This window comes from Monodon monoceros, unplaced genomic scaffold, assembly GCF_005190385.1.
Source record: "Monodon monoceros isolate NGI ecotype Baffin Bay Population unplaced genomic scaffold, NGI_Narwhal_1 Super_Scaffold_11, whole genome shotgun sequence".
Classification (NCBI taxonomy): domain Eukaryota; kingdom Metazoa; phylum Chordata; class Mammalia; order Artiodactyla; family Monodontidae; genus Monodon; species Monodon monoceros.
The window spans coordinates 121540749-121556531 of NW_021703767.1; the positions used below are offsets into that span (position 1 = coordinate 121540749).

The following is a 15783-nucleotide window of genomic DNA, read 5'->3' on the forward strand; positions in this document are numbered from 1 at the left end:
TACACTCATTCCCTGGGGTGAATCTGTCAGACTCAGCTTCCCTGAATAGAGGTGCCCTGGGCATCCAGAGACTGGGGGTCCGGGTGGGGAAGGACGGCGAGTGAGAGGGGAAGTAAACAACGTTCAGAGAGGTAAGCTGGGAGGTGTCTCAACACTGCTTTGTCCACTTGCCAATTCCGCAGCTGGGCATCCCTAGGTAACAGTCTCTCAAAGGGGCACAAAGTCCTAAAGTGTCATGACAATCCTGCTGCCCTGGGAAGGGTGGGGACCCAGAGGGGCACGGGCATCAAGCTGCTTTCACCATGCATTATTTAGAGGCAATGTTCTCCCAGAGCTGGCCAATTTTCCCCTGGCCCTGTCTGCAGCGGGGCACACAGCAGAAAGTGTCCTGCCCAAATGTTTTATTCATTCTCTTGAATAAGGAAACAGGCTCTCAGATCAATGCCGGTGGCTGCTTGGCTGCCATGTCCTGCTCAGCGGGCAGGATCTCCACCCAGCGCAGGCTTCGGGCTCTTTCCGGCTTCCAAGGAGGTGTCTGACTTGGGAGGGCTGCTTCAAGGCAGCAAATACTGTTGGCAACAGATGTTTCATTTTCCAAGTTGGGAAGATGTCCTGGCCTTTCAAAGAAGTGAATGTCCTGGGGAACCAGGGCGAGGAGGGAGACTCGTCCTGATGTACAGTGTGACGGTGAAGCGACAGGCCTGGGTCTGCGGGCGCCCCCCGCTGCCCCCCCATCCCCGGCTCACTGGTACTGCAGATAGCTTTTGAGAGACTGGGGCAGGGGCAGGGAGCCGATGTCCTGTAGGCGCTGGCGGCCCAGGGCCAGGCGGATGCATCTCCGGCACAGGTCCGTCAACGGCAGGGGCTCGGCTACAACGAGAGGCAAGAGAGTTAAGTCTCACCAGGGCTGTCCCTACACCTCTCACCCTTACCCAGCCCCTACTCACCCCCTGCCCGCCAGCTCCTGAGCTGCCCTTCAGGGCCCCAGGTTCCTCAGAGAAGCCTTCTCTGGTTATAGTAGCTGAAGGCTTAGAGCGGTGTCTTTCACATTGTGGGATGCAACCAGTCCGACTAAAGACACATGGAATCAATTCATTAGGTGGTGACCAGTGATTAAAGAAAAAAAAAAAGAAAGAAAAGGAAAGAAAAGAAAAGAAAGAAGAAACAGAGAGCAATGCCACAGCAAGGGGTGAATACTGCTCCACGAAAGCTCTGTCTCTAAGTGTTCAGCGTGTCTCAATGTAAAAAATACTTTTCACTGCAGGTCGTGATAAAATGAGAGATGCTGACCTAGGGTGGGTCTGCAGGGGGCTTCCTCTTAGAAACAGGTGAGGTGGCGGGGGCTGTTTGAAATGGCCTTGAACCCTCAAACTTCTCCTCTAGCCTCTTTTGATGGTGAGTGGAGGAATGCATTTTCTTCAAATGTCCAGTTCTAGAAAAAATTCATGAATTAGAATTCATAAGCCATGGAACCTCTGGACGTAGGACCGAGGTTTAGTTAGGTTTATTGCAGACATACTTATGAAGCTCTTATTCTCTTCCAGGCTCTCTAATTGGACCGAGGGGATACAGAGATAACTAAGCCAAGGCCAATGGCAGCCCTGGGTGTGAAGGAAGGCTCGAGGTCTGGAAGTTTAAATATGTGAATAATTGTAGCAGAGTGTAACATGTGCAATAATTCTTAAATGCACAAGGACAGAAACTGAGCAGTTCCTATATGGAAGAGTCGCTTGAAAGCTTCCAAGAGAGGATACTGGAAAGGGGTTTTGAAGGGTGAATAGGAGTTTTATGTGATGTGAGGTTGGGGAGGGTGTTCTAGGCAGAGAGAACAGGTAAAAGCATGGAGGCATAAGACAGGACAGGCTGGGAGGTCTGGAGGGAGAGGAATGGTGCTGATCAGCTGGGTCTGGAATGAAGAGGGTGGTGGTTGCATGCTGTTTCATGTGGCTTCTGCAGCCCTAGTTTTCCCCAACCCACAGGAACATGCTAGAGGCCTGATGCTGCATCTTAGCACTTGTTTTTTTGTCAACAGAACAGGTGATGTTTTAAAAGCATTCTATAACGTGCTAAGATACAATAAAACTGTAAGTGGTAAACACTAACACAAGAGTTGTGAGAGGAATAATATCACAAGGGAATGGAAGGAATGGGAAGGTTGTTGAGAGTGTGTTTTATAGGAATTTTCATTTACTGGAGATGCAGAGTTAATGAGGAGAGTCATTAAAATCAAACCCAGACTTGGCTGGTGCGTTGGAAGCCATGCACAAGAGCGTACCCAGCCCTCCTTCATGTGGGGCGAGGCTGCATATCCTCGTGGAGTGTTGGTGGTTTTAAACACTCCCACCTCCGTATCCTCTTTTGATCCTCATACAAACCCTTGAAGTTAGCTAGGGAGGCCTGGGCACCCCCTCTTTCCCAGGCCTAGAAAGCAGATTACAGACATATGGGAACATATGTATATGTATAACTGATTCACTTTGTTATAAAGCAGAAACTAACACACCATTGTAAAGCAATTATACCCCAATAAAGATGTTAAAAAAAAAAAAAAAAAGAAAGCAGATTACTCACCCCGAGTCTTGCAGTCCCATGGTCACCATGCCTAGGCCAACACCTGACACCCCCCTCGAGGTGTCCCCATCTCTCCCCTAGCAATGCCCCTGCACCCAGCTCTCCTCTCACTGTCTCCCACCCGGTTCTCATCCAAGCTTTGCACAGTCCCCCAAATTATGCCTCTGTGAACCCCTTTCCCTGCCCCCCCACCCGAATCTTCCCATCCTTAACATCCTGACCTGCCCACCGCAAGTTCCCACGATCTCCTTTTAGCTCCTATAGCACCAATGCTTGCCACCTGTGCTACTGGACGTTGGGGAGAAAAAAACCTTTAAAAGCCTTATTTAATGACCAATTGCTACTTATTTACCAAGCAACATGAGAGATGAAATATAATTGTAGCTACTGTTTATTGAAGGCGTATTATGTGGCCAGGTGCTGTGCTAAGCTCTTTATCTGTACCAACTCACGTGAATGTATGTATCAAACTCATATCACAGTCACCTCTTAGGGGTGGATGGACCTAGAGTCTGCCATACAGCGTGAAGTAAGTCAGAAAGAGAAAAACAAGTACTGTATGCTAATGCACATATATGGAATCTAAAAGAACGGCACTGATGAACCTAGTGGCAGGGCAGGAATAAAGATGCAGACGTAGAGAATGGACTTGAGGACACGGTGGGGGGGGGGACCAGGGAAGCTGGGACGAAGTAAGAGATTAACGTTGACATATATACACTACCAAATGTAAAACAGATAGCTAGTGCGAAGCAGCCGCATAGCACAGGGAGATCAGCTCGATGCCTTGTGATGATCTAGAGGGGTGGGATAGGGAGGGTAGAAGGGAGGCTCAAGAGGGAGGGGATATGGGGATATATGTATATATATAGCTGATTCACTTTTTTGTATAGCAGAAACTAACACAACATTGTAAAGCAATTATACTCCAATAAAGATGTAAAAAATATAAAAATAAAAAGGTAATACAGTAAAAAAAAAATTACCTCTTAGGTTAGGAACTATTATTATTATCCCCATTTTAAGGAGGAAGAAACAGAAACACAGAGTGGGTAAGTCACTTGCCCAAGGACACACAGCTGGTAAATGGCAAAGCTGGGAGTTAGACCCAGGCAGCTGGAAACTGGAAACTGTCTTATATTTAACCACATTTACTGAGCATCTGTTCTGTCCCTTTGCTACGTTAGGTTTACAGTTAAGTCCCCTACATATGAACAAGTCCTGCTCCGAGAGGGTGTTCATAAGTCCAATTTGATTGTAAGTCCAACAAAGTTAGCCTATGTACCCAACTAGCACAATCAGCTATATAGTACTGTACTGTAATAGGTTTGTAATACTTTTCACACAAATAATACATAAAAAAGAAAAAATAAATAAGCAAACATTTTTAATCTTACAGTACAGTACCCTGAAAAGTACAATTGTACAATACAACAGCTGGCATCCAGGGGCTGGCATCGAGTGAACAGGCAAGGAGAGTTACTGACTGGAGGAGGGAGAGGAGGTGGGAGATGGTAGAGCTGAAGGATCGTCAGCCATTGGAGACGGAGGGCAAGCTGCAATTTCACTCACGCCTGATGTTGATGGCACAGGTTCTGGTTCCTCGCCGGATTCAATTCTATCTACGCTCTTGAAAAAACGATCCAGTGATGTCTGGCTAGTAGCTCTTTTTTTCTCGTCATAGATGACACAGTAGCGCTGGATTGCATTGTGAACGGCTGCTGCAACCTTTGTGTACCTTTCTACATTCGGGTCCTGTGCCTCACAGACTAACAGTGCCTCCTGAAATAAAGAAAATCCCCTGCCATTTTCTGCATGGTGAGTCTCTTCGGTTCTTCAGTTACTTCTTCTTCCTCTTGTCTCTCTTAGTCCTTTCTCTGGGACGAAGAGAATTCAAGAAATTCCCGGGCAGCTACCATATCTGCACTTGCTGCCTTGCCGCTTACTTTTACCTTGTGAAGGTTGTCTCTAGCCTTGAACCGATAAAACCAGCCAAGGCTGGCATTAAAAGATGCACCCTCTGATTCTTCGCCGCGCTTCTTCTTCAAGTCTTCATAAAAGCTTTTAGCTTTCTCTTGAATCAGCATTAAGCTGAGCGGGACTCAACTCTGATGCTGCTGCTGCATCCGCGCGCTGAGAAGTTTTTCATCTCCTCCATCGCTTTCCCACACTTCTTCAATATCACTGTCGACGTCATCAGCACAGCGGACTTCACGTGCTCCATGATCTTGCACTTGTCCTTTAGAATCGTGCCGATGGTTGAACAATTCATGTTATAAGAACGAGCAACGTCTAACCATCTTTTTGCCTCACTCCACTCTCTCAATTATTTTCACTTTTGTTTCCATCGTTATCGCTTGGCACTTCTTAGCAGTACCAGCAGTACCAGCTACAACACTGCCACTTTTATGCCTGCTTCCGGACATCCTGGGCTTGAAATAAAGATACTGTACTACTGTATTCTACACAGTACTGTACAGTAAAGGACACAAAAGCACAACCACTTGTAGAGGATGCACGCACGTGACAATGTACGCCAGACACGTGGACTAACTTACGTGACTGGACATGTGAATGAATGTTCGCATCTTTGAAAGTTTGCAACTTGAAGGTTCGTGTGTAGGGGACATACTGTATCTCATTTAGAGATGCCTACTTCAGAGAAAAGGAAACTGAGGCTCAGAGGTGAAGGGGCTCGTCCAGAGTCACACAGCCCAAAAGCCTACAGGTGGAGCATCACGGTGCCTCCCTTAAACACCATGCAAAAATGGAAGATCGCTTTAAGGTATGAAGCGAAGGAGAGGGTCACCTGTCTCCCAGGCTCACACAGTCCATAGGCTCTTACTCTGGCTCCGACCGCTTTCCAGTTCACCGGTGCCCACCTCTCCTGCTGTGAGCTCTGCACCCACCTAAATGGGCCGCCCTGCCACCAAGATGCCTTTTCTGCTCTCATGCCCACCCATTTCAACGTGGACCCGGTCATCCACTTTCCCTTTCTTCATGGCCATCAGACCCCTCTCCTCTGGCACATCCCAGGGATCTTCAGAAATCTGGAGTCCCTGATTTCCAGCTCCAGCTCTGCCAACTGCAAGTCTGTGCCTTTGTGAAGGTGCTCTGAGCGCTTGTTTCTTCCCTTGTAAAATGGACCAACAATCTCCAGCCTGGGCCTGTCACAGGGGAATGGCCCAGAAACCATCTGTTAAATGAACGAATTGACTTGCTTCTTTGGGGGCGTGTCTTCTACAGCTGTTTCAAGCTATTGAAATAAATTGCTCTTACCTGACAAGGTTGCTGTCTTGAGTTCCCGCTCTCCTGTAAACCCCCTGAGAACAGGGCAGGTCTTAATTGACAGGAGGCTTGTGGTGAGGGTTAAACGAGTTAGAGAGTAGAAAGCACTTGGCACAGTGACCAGCACATAGTAGGTGTCCGACATTCAGCACTTCTAGCTATCTCGTCCCCATCCAGGCATTTGTTTGGTCACCCTTTGTGAGGATGAGCTTGGGCAGGGCTGTTAATGAGGTGGGGTCTGCTAGGAGGCCAGCAGTTCCTTCTCTGAATGTTGGAAGATGGGCTCGCATTCTGCATCGGGAAAATTTTGAGCTGTTAACGTTTGAGAATCATTGCCAGGGCTTAAGAACTTCTGTAATCACTTTAAAGCTCTAGGCACATACTAGGTCCTCAGTGTCCAAAATGCCAAGCCTGGTCAGCAAACTCAATTCCCTGTGTGTTCCCTGCCCAGTTAGGTGCTGCAGAGAAGGAAAGAGCTATGTTTCTATTCATTCCTCTGCAGTCACTGAAATCACTCCAGAGCCTAAACTCCAAAGGAAGTGAGGGAGGGGGGAGGGGCCGGAGTTCAGAGCACACCTTTAGCTCTAAATGTGAAATATAAACCATCTCTCCCGGGGCTTCCCTGGTGGCACAGTGGTTAAGAATCCGCCTGCCAATGCAGGGGACACGGGTATGATCCCTGGTCTGGGAAGATCCCACATGCTGTGGAGCAACTAAGCCCATGTGCCACAACTACTGAGCCTGCGCTCTAGAGCCCGCGAGACACAACTACTGAGCCCATGTGCCACAACTACTGAAGCCCGCGCGCCTAGAGCCAGTGCAACAAGAGAAGCCACCGCCATGAGAAGCCCACGCACCGCAACGAAGACCCAATGCAGCCAAAAATAAACAAATAAATTAATTAATTAAAAAAAAAGATCTTGCAATTGTTAAAAAGAAAAAACTCTCCTAATTTCTGAGGGAACTTTAACTGATGACTTCACAGTAACCCCAAAGCGCACAGAGAAAGCAACTTCCAGAGCTCCAAGGATGCCCCGTGTGGCCTGGGCCATCCCCCAACTCCTCTTTCTAACTCCCTTTGGCTTTAGAACTGCCAAGTGTCAAGGTTTAGTAATGATCACCCAGGTGGGAAGAGAAACACAGCATCTTTCAGCCTGGAAGCCATTCTTAGAAATATTTTCCGACAAAGATAAACTTAAAAAGGAATCATTGTTGCAAAAGTGAATATCCAAACAACCAATAAATATATGGAAAACTGCTCAACTTCAAGAACCATCAGAAAAATGCAAATTAACACCATAATGTGACTCTGCTATATGCCAACAAGAATGGCTAAAATGAAAATAAGACAGTAGCAAGTGCTGGTGAGGATGTGGAGCAACTGGAACTCTCATATGGCTTCGGGTGGGCGTGGAAACTGGCACAAGCATTTTGGAAAACTGGGAGCATCTACTAAGACTGAACTTAGGGCGCACAGTCTCCCCCTGGTGTACACATGCTCACCAAAATGCACGTACACGGATGCTTAGAGACGTGCCAAACTGGAAACAAGCATTCTACTCTCTGCCATCAGTGGAATGCACACACAAACTGTGTCTCTTCTGATAGTAGAATGCTAATTAGCCATGAGAATGAAGGAACCACAATTACATGCAAAAAAAAAAAAACATGGATGAATCACTCAAATATCATTTTGAGGGAAAGAAGTACCTTTTGTGTAACCTCATCTGTATAGAGTTCAGTAGCAGGGTGGTGAAGTTAGGGTAGTGGTGACATTAGTGGGGAGCAGTGATTGGGGGGTGGGTATCGTTCTGCTCCTTGATTTGAGCTCTGGCAAACCAGTGTGGTCTTAATCACCTGAGATTTGTACACTTTCAGCATGTATGTTATACTTCAAAAACAAGTTTATATTAAAAAAATATCAGTCACTGACTGAGTTAGGAGGGCCCTGGCTCCCTGGTGGGTGGGTGTGGATATGACACAAGCCAGGCACCTTCCCACCTGTCCCAACAGGCAAAGTGGGGGGGAAGGGACTAGTTTGGAATCCCAGCTTCTGCTCCCAGGGAATTCCCTGGTGGTCTAGTGGTTAAGACTCCATGCTTCCACTGCAGGGGGGCCGGGTTTGATTCCTGGTTGGGGAACTAAGATCCCGCATGCTGCATGGCAAGGCCAAAAGAAAAAGGAATGCAGTAAACATTTATTAAAAGAAAACTATCCAGCTTCTGCTCCCACCACCAGTGGGCCAGACAGCTGGCTCACCTTCACAGAGCCACATTTTTCTCATCTGTAAAATGGGGGCATCAACACCTCCATCCATGCCTTGTGACAACGGTATGACACAACATGCTCTTTGTTCCAAAGGCGTTCTCTCTACAGTATGTCTTATTCCAGGCCATCAGCCCAAGAGGTACCTTTAAAAAATAGTAATACTTTACTTATTGTGGTCCTAAAAATGTCCCAGTATATCATCCTAATTGACAACAGTGCTCTGCTCTTGATGAAGACTTACTGGAGCCAGGGCTGGATGTCTTGTTCTGTGCTAAAAATATCGCAAGGCAATCATTTCCAAAGTTCTCCAGGAAGCTGAATTTTCCATAATTCTCCACCACTCACCCCCTACATGACCCTCAGTAAGCCACAGAACTGCCCAGGGACTCTGTTTTGCTGTCAATAAAATGGGGGTGTTAGCTCATCTGGTTTTGATGGTCTATGTCTATGATGAAACAGTGGAGAGCTAGGTACTTTGTGCCTTAAGCTTTTTCTCTGGGCCCCTTTAAGTCTCCTCTGCTGATGGCGAGGAGATGCCAAGACGCGAGTCATCACCCTACCTCCATTCCTGAATTTATATTTTGAAAAAAAAAGAAGATCAACATTTTTAAGGTCAAGAGGTGAAATTCTTTTGGAACAGTTTAGACAATGGTCAGCCGATGGGGGAAGCTTTCAGTGACAGCCCTGAAATCTGAACTTAAGTAGACATGGTTTTGGGGGGAAAAAAAGGAGAAGACATGCATGTGGGCAAGCACACACACTCTACGAGTCAGACACTGTGCTAATCACTTTTTGCAGACCATGGTTTTGGTGTCCACAGACTCAGAGAATTGTCTGCACGCCTCTGGGCCTCCCCTCATGCTATCGCTTCAGCGAGAACCTCCTCCCCTGTACTGCCTGCCAGAAGCCTGTCTCCTCTTTCAGCACCCAAATCAAGTGTCACCTCCTCCCCAATGACATGGCTCCCCCACCTTCTGGGTCTGCACCTGTCAAGTGTCAACCCACTTAGCTAACTACACAAATGGACAAATGTGTCATTACCTGCTCACTTCTAAAATACGCCATACCTCTACCAATTGGCCCTATCATGGCCAACAGAGACCTCAGCTCACATCTAGAAATCCCCTGGAATCTGGAGGTTTCTCTTAGCAAGTTTTACTGTTTCCCCAACAAAAAGGGTATGACTACAGCCGGGACAAAAGCAGCATCTTCAGATGAACTTGGTTCCAGCAAGCATCACGGGCACAGATACTTCCACCGGAGGAAGTGCCCGAGGGGCTGGCCTGTCCACCAGCTCCCCGACACAGTACTAGACAGCAAGATATTCTCACCTAAAGACTCTGCGCTGCTCCCAGGCAAAGGGGAGCTACGTGGCTGTGGAGTGAACAGCAGCTGAATTTTTAGATGTGTTCAGTGGCTCTAAAAGAAGAGCCTCTACCCACCCAGCCTGACAGTTACTTAAGGAGTTATTCCAGCAAAATGAAAAAGGAATCCAAGAAACAGGATGGCACAAGCTTCCAGGAAAGGGTGGGGGGGAGTAAATGGAACACAGAAGCAAAGGAAGGTAGAATGAGTGATACGAAGGTCCATTAGATGGTGATGCTTGGAAGAGCCTCCTTCCAGTGGCCGTCATGTCTCTAAAGTGCCACACCCACAAAGCTCCGTGCCTCCTGACCTCTGACCCCAGCCCTTGGCTTCCCCACCCTCAGAGCTCCCATTGTGCCCTCTGGCAGTGCCACTCCATACAGAAAACTGCAACCCAACTTCTTTTCTGAAAGCTCCCTCCACCTCCTGCCTTAACTGAACCCAGCTTCCTCTCCCAGGACACCACTGCCCTTCAGCCTTCCCTGGGCGCTGTTGGTGTCTCAGGGCCAGGAGGCGGGCAGGACCCCTCGCTCCTTTGCCACATACAAAGCTCTGCAGCCTCCATCTGCTATGAGAAGTCCCAGCTCCTCCGTGGCTCACACCACTTGGCCGGGTCCTCTTCTGGTCCTTGTCAGGGCTCTGGCTTGGCCTCCCTGGTCCCTTCTCAACCCACACCTGCCACCTCCCCGGTGACATAATCCTCCACAGGCATGACCCTCTCATCACGCAGCCTCCTGAGGCTAGAGGCCACGCCCCTCCACCCAGCTACCCACATCCTGGGCCACACCACGGACTGCAGCATCGCTCCTAAATGCCCCTTCCAGGACCCCAGGGATGCTGAATCAGCCACCCCCACTTTGACCATTACTTCCCGCTCTTTTGCTCAGCCCATCAGCATTGCCTTTCTTCATCTCCCTCCTCACCCAGCTGACCAGTTCGATATTCTCAGGGACAAAGCATACGGGGGGCAAGGCAGGCAGGACGGTGGTGGGGGCGGTGAGTAGCTGTGGGGACACCAGGTTGGGGGCTGGACAATGAATTGGGGACAAGAAGCCTCTGGCATTCAGGTCATCTGTGTTCAGTGCCACTTCAGAGCTTCTCCTCCCCAACCTGGCCTCACCCTAGTACAAGGCCAAGGCCAGTCTGTTTCAGCAGCAGCTGGCAGCCCTGGGCTCTGGCCGGCCTCGGCCACCATCTGGCAGAGCGGCCTCCCAAAACTCCTTGGGGCCTCAGCCTCTACCAGTGCGGCAAGTGGCTTGGCAAGAAGGCTGGGGGTCCTTTCTACCAGCTGACACTTGACAGAACAGAAGTCACGTTTAATCCTGGCAGTGGAAGGACTCTGACTGCACCCAATCAAATCAGGTTTCAACACACAAGAAAAAGTGAATGGCAAGGCCAGGGATGCCTGTGAAATACATGTTAGACGATGAGCCTTGGTAATCTAGGCCATGGCTCCCAAGCTGCTGGCACAAGCCAGGCAGGCTTCCTGGGGGAGGTGGTGCTGAGCCAGGTCCAGGGGGCTAGCTGGTTACAATCTGCTATTATATCAAAAGCAAGGCTGGCTGCTCAAAGGCTGCCCTCAGCTTTACCAGGTGAGGCTCATTTTAGCCACAGCATTGTCAAAAGAACGAGCGATCCGGTGACCTGAATCCCCTGTCCGAGGGCCTTCCATCCACCAGTACTCTCTGCCCCATTGGCCGAGATCTCGGCAGGGCTGGAGCTGCCTGTCCGCTCACCTTGCAGCCATGCCTGGCCCTGCTGAAGCCAGGGGGGTGTTACCTGTTGCCCTTCCCAGCTCTGAGGCTGAATGAATGGCTCCAGGTGGGCACTGGGGACGTCCCTCCTGGGGTGGTTTGTGGCCTTGGCCCCTATGGGGCCTTCTCAACCTCCAAGCAGATGCAGCCTGGAGGAACCTCTGTGTGCTTGGGTTGGGAAGGAGTGGGGAGAGGGAAGAGGGTCCCATCACCTGCCCAGCCTCTGAGAGCCTGGCTGGGGTGTAGGGAGCTGTGCTGGATAGGACTCCGAGCTCAGCCTCCACCCTAGTACAAGGCCAAGGCCAGTCTGTTTCAGCAGCAAACTCGAACCATGTAAGATGATTGGTGCATTCTGCGGATGGAAAAATCAAGGCACGAAGAACATCACTGTTTTGATTGAAGGCTTCTCAAGAAGGGTTTGGAGGGGTATCAGAGTTCTAATGTCATTCTGGGGACTCTGAGGATAAAGTCTTGTCTAACCTGTGATGCTCATCACACATGCATGTGTTCATCAGACTTCTACTTACAAACGTGCTTTGCAGGTCCTGAGCAGACAGCCAGGCCCACAGAGGCTCACGGGGCTACAGGCAGGACAGGGAGACTGAAAAAAGCACAGAGGGGTCTGTGCTTAAGAGAAGGAATTGTAGGGGGAGCTGAGGGAGCCAGGAAGAGGGGCACCTAACCCAGCCAGGGGGTGTCCAGGACAGCTTCCTGGAGGAGACTGCAGCTAAGAGAAGTTTTAAAGGATGAATAAGAGTTATCTCTGCTGAGGGCTGAGAAGGACGTCTGTTGGCTCTGAAGGCATATCTCTAAGATGCATTCAAAGAAATCTCTTTTGTGTAACATTGGGAAAAGTTCACAGTTTTCCCAGAAGACACTTTGAGGAAACAATAATCAATTGTTGGAGAAAGTCTAGTCTGTCAAAAAAAAAAAAAAAAAAAGTCAGTGCAGACTGTGGGCTCCCACAGGCAGGGACTGGCTCTTGTCCTCGCTGCCCAGCCCCGTGGCTCTGCTTTGGACATCGTGGGTGCTGGGCCAGTGGGAGGGTATCTGGGGGAGGGGAGACAGCTGCAGTGAGCCTTCACCTCTACAAAGCAAACTATGGCCCAGCTCTTCTGGTGCAGGGAATGAATTTTAAAAGTAGCCCTTTCCTACTGCCCTAAGTTAGCTAAAGAACCCTCCAGCAAGGTTCCTGCAGGCTGACAGAATTAGCAACACACTGTACCGGCTCCGCGGGTCTGCTGGAGGGATGCTCCTAACTCAGCTGAAAAATTTCCCAGAAAATCTGACTGCTTTCAATTTGGAGCCCGCTCCAGGGAGCTGCACAATGACTGGACACCCTGGCCCTGGCCGAGGACAGCCTCTGGTCACGTGCGGAGAGCCTCAGTGGGGGAGGGCCTGGCTGGCGTGTACCCTGCACCACGGACCATCCCAACACCTCTAGAAGTTATCTCTGCTGCTGCAGCCATGGGAGCAACCTGGTTGCCCCTACAGACACTGAAAGAAGCACGTCCAAGATAGGGAGACCAGGGAGGGGAGTAGCGTCCTTCAGAGACAGTTGGTACTCATCCCATCCAGGGCAAGGTTGGGGCCCTCAGGGATGGGACCCCCATTCCTCATGGTGTGTCCCCTTCTAAAGAAGAAAAATGAGCGTGGGGATAGCCAGCTGGAGAGCAGGACTTACTTAAAGCCATGGGAATGAACACAGTGTGGTATTGGGAAAGGAAGAGGCAAACTCGAAAGTTCGAGAACTAAACTAAGCAAGGCGTTATTTAGACACATACTATAGGTGTCTAAAAAGTCTGCAAGGAACAGGAAACACAGAATTCAGAGGAGTGGTTGCCTTGAGGAAGAGGGGATGGGGGCTGGCAAGGCTAGACCATGGAGGCACAGAAGCGCCCGGTTGTCAATTTTCGAGTCCTTGGGTTGGACGACGGATTCATGGTAGCATTAAATTAGTAAGAAATAAATATAGGAACTAGCAAAGCAGAATAAAAGAGGGCTATGCACGGGACCAAGGATGACAGTGTATTACAACCAACGATTCTGTTTAATCCAATTCTGTGTATCAGTTAAAAACAAAAAAAGGGAAAGGGCAAAAGCAAATGAAAAGAGTCATGAGTTGGCCTTAATTTGGCTCAAATGAGAGCTTGGCTAGAAGATGAATTACAGTTAAATTCTAGTTAATGGGTAGTAACGCTCTTGTCTGTTGAGAACTTAGCATAGCCGCGGGGAAGGCGTCACTGGGAAGCAGAAGCACAGGCCTGGGGTGAGAAGGCGTAGAGCCAGTTCTGGTCTCACAGGGCAGCTGCTTCCTCTGTAGCAGGGGCCAAGCCCCTCCTCACGGGGAGCTGGGGCAGGACGAGAGGGGGGCGGAGGATAGGTACCCGGCGTAGGCCCTGGCACATGTGGGCCATCGTCAAATGACAGCTATTTTGTTTTCAGAGCAGCTAGTCCTTTAGGACAAAGTGCAAAAAAAAAAGAGGCAGCTGGTGTGGTGAGCTGAGGACCTGACGCCCTGTGTGGGATGCCTGCATGTCGACAACCACAGATAATTCCCACCAGAGGTCTGAGCAGGCCAGGAGCTGGGGTCCAACCCCAGCCCTGTGGGACCCTGATCCAGCCCTATCCCTCAGCCTCTTCTACTTTGGGGGACGTTCCTTCCAATCTTTCACCAGAAGCAGAAGCATGAGGACACTCATGAGTGCTGGTAGATTTTCAAAGCCCATCTTGGTGTTCTGGGCTCTTTGGCTGGATTGCTGGCGATGATAATGATGTGAATAGTCACGGCAAGGACTTGCCTAGCACTTCCTGTGTCGTGAGATGCTCTAAGCAGTTTATGTCTTACTGTACTTATACTTCACTATGACCCGACGAGGTAGTTACTATCATGAAAGCCCATTTATAGACTGAGGAAACCAAGGCACAGAGTAACTCACCGAAAGCCACAGTTAAGTAGTAAAAAATGCGACTGGAATTCAGGCAGTGTGGTTTGGGGTGTATTCTGTTGCCAAACTCTCCTGGGAAGGTAGGGTGACAGTCCCTGCAAAGGAAATGCAGCCCTACTGATTCTGTCACTCAGTGACAGTGCCCCCATGCCCCGGACCCCAACTCCATGTGGTAGTGCTAGATCACTGTCTGTGCACTAGAGGTCCCTGAATGGACTGGAGGGGGGCCCCTGACCCAACAAAGCCCAGCCCTGGCTGGCAGGTAAGCCATGAGGTGGCCTCGATGAAGGACCCTGCCTATGGGGATAGTTACTAATGGGTTGTTCAATCCACCTGGTTCTGTCTGGGATTTGGCCTGAAGACCAAATCTTCAGGAGAGGAGAGGAGAAGGAAGCAGGTGCAGACCACGTGAGGGGTCTTCTCCTCTCCAGGGCCAACCACCAGAATCACCCATCCCTTCCCGAAGCAGCCCTGGAGCTGTGTTCCTTGCAACCACTAAGGCCAACTGGCACAGTTGACTCTTGTTTTCTAGCAAATCGCCAAGGTCAGGCCAACTTCCACTCGGGAAAGGGCATCACTTTAGCTCTTGCTAAACAGCACCAGCCCCAGGGGTTTAATATGAAGGCCTTCTAATGGATTTATTGTGTTTATTTGGCCTTTCCCAGTGTGAGCCCAGAAACAGGCCCAGAGGAGGGTGGCAGAAGCTTGTTTTTCTTAAGCTAAGGAAAACTGAGGAGTAAACTGAATCCTTGGTTGGAGTCTGCTGAGTTTTCTCACCCTGGCTCACCGCCTCCCTTAGTTACAAGATCCAGTTAGACTCAAGAGGAACCCGTGTTTATGGGATAGCTCTGGAAGAGGAAAACTGTGTCTACTAAGAAGTGGTAAATGATGAGGTCTGCAGATAAATATTTTCAGTGTGTCAAGAGCCCTGATAAAGGATAATCGTTAGTATATTTAGCAATGACTGCTCTATTTCCACTTCTAGTCTCAAGGCAAATGATTTCTTGTTTTAAAATAACTTTTCAAACAGTTAATGATCAGTGCATGAATGAAACCACTTCTAGTATCACAAGTATGGTTGGGTTTTAGACCAGAGGCTGCAAACTCCAGTGCCTAGGGGCCAGGCAGGTACCCTAAGTGACCAGTGCGGAGCAGATAAAAGCAGCGGGCAGGGGGAGAGTGGTGGGGTCCACGGACACTGGAGACACACGCCAGGGGTCATCACTCAGCTCTGGCCTCAGCTCCAGGCAGGAATGTGGGCCCCTGTTACCAGATTCCCTGCCCTTTCCACAAAAGCCAAGAATCCAGATTTTTTAATGTGACGTTTCTGAGTTACTTTAATTTGGTATGGCCAAACGAAATACTGACATTTCTAGGCCCAGACACAGCCCTGGGCTGACAGTGTCACCTCTACTCCGAGTGAAGCTTATCTACCACCTTGCTGGGAAGTCGGAACCTGCCCACCCCACACGGGGGGCAGCCCATCCCCTATGAACTGCCAGAAGGTCTGATCCAACCACAGAGGCGCAAACTCCAGGGGATCCACGAGGTTGCTACCCATCCTTCCACAGCCATAATATCCACAACTG

The 15783-nt window shown here is 49.5% G+C and overlaps 1 protein-coding gene across 1 annotated transcript in view; it reads right to left on the reverse strand.

Annotated features, from left to right (window-relative positions):
- Positions 1-742: 742 nt before the first annotated feature.
- Positions 743-15783, reverse strand: part of SPSB4 (splA/ryanodine receptor domain and SOCS box containing 4) — a 61498-nt gene continuing 46457 nt past the window's right edge. The window contains exon 2 of the mRNA XM_029215355.1: positions 743-870. Coding sequence (XP_029071188.1) covers positions 743-870 — 128 coding nt within the window. The remainder of the gene's footprint in view (positions 871-15783) is intronic.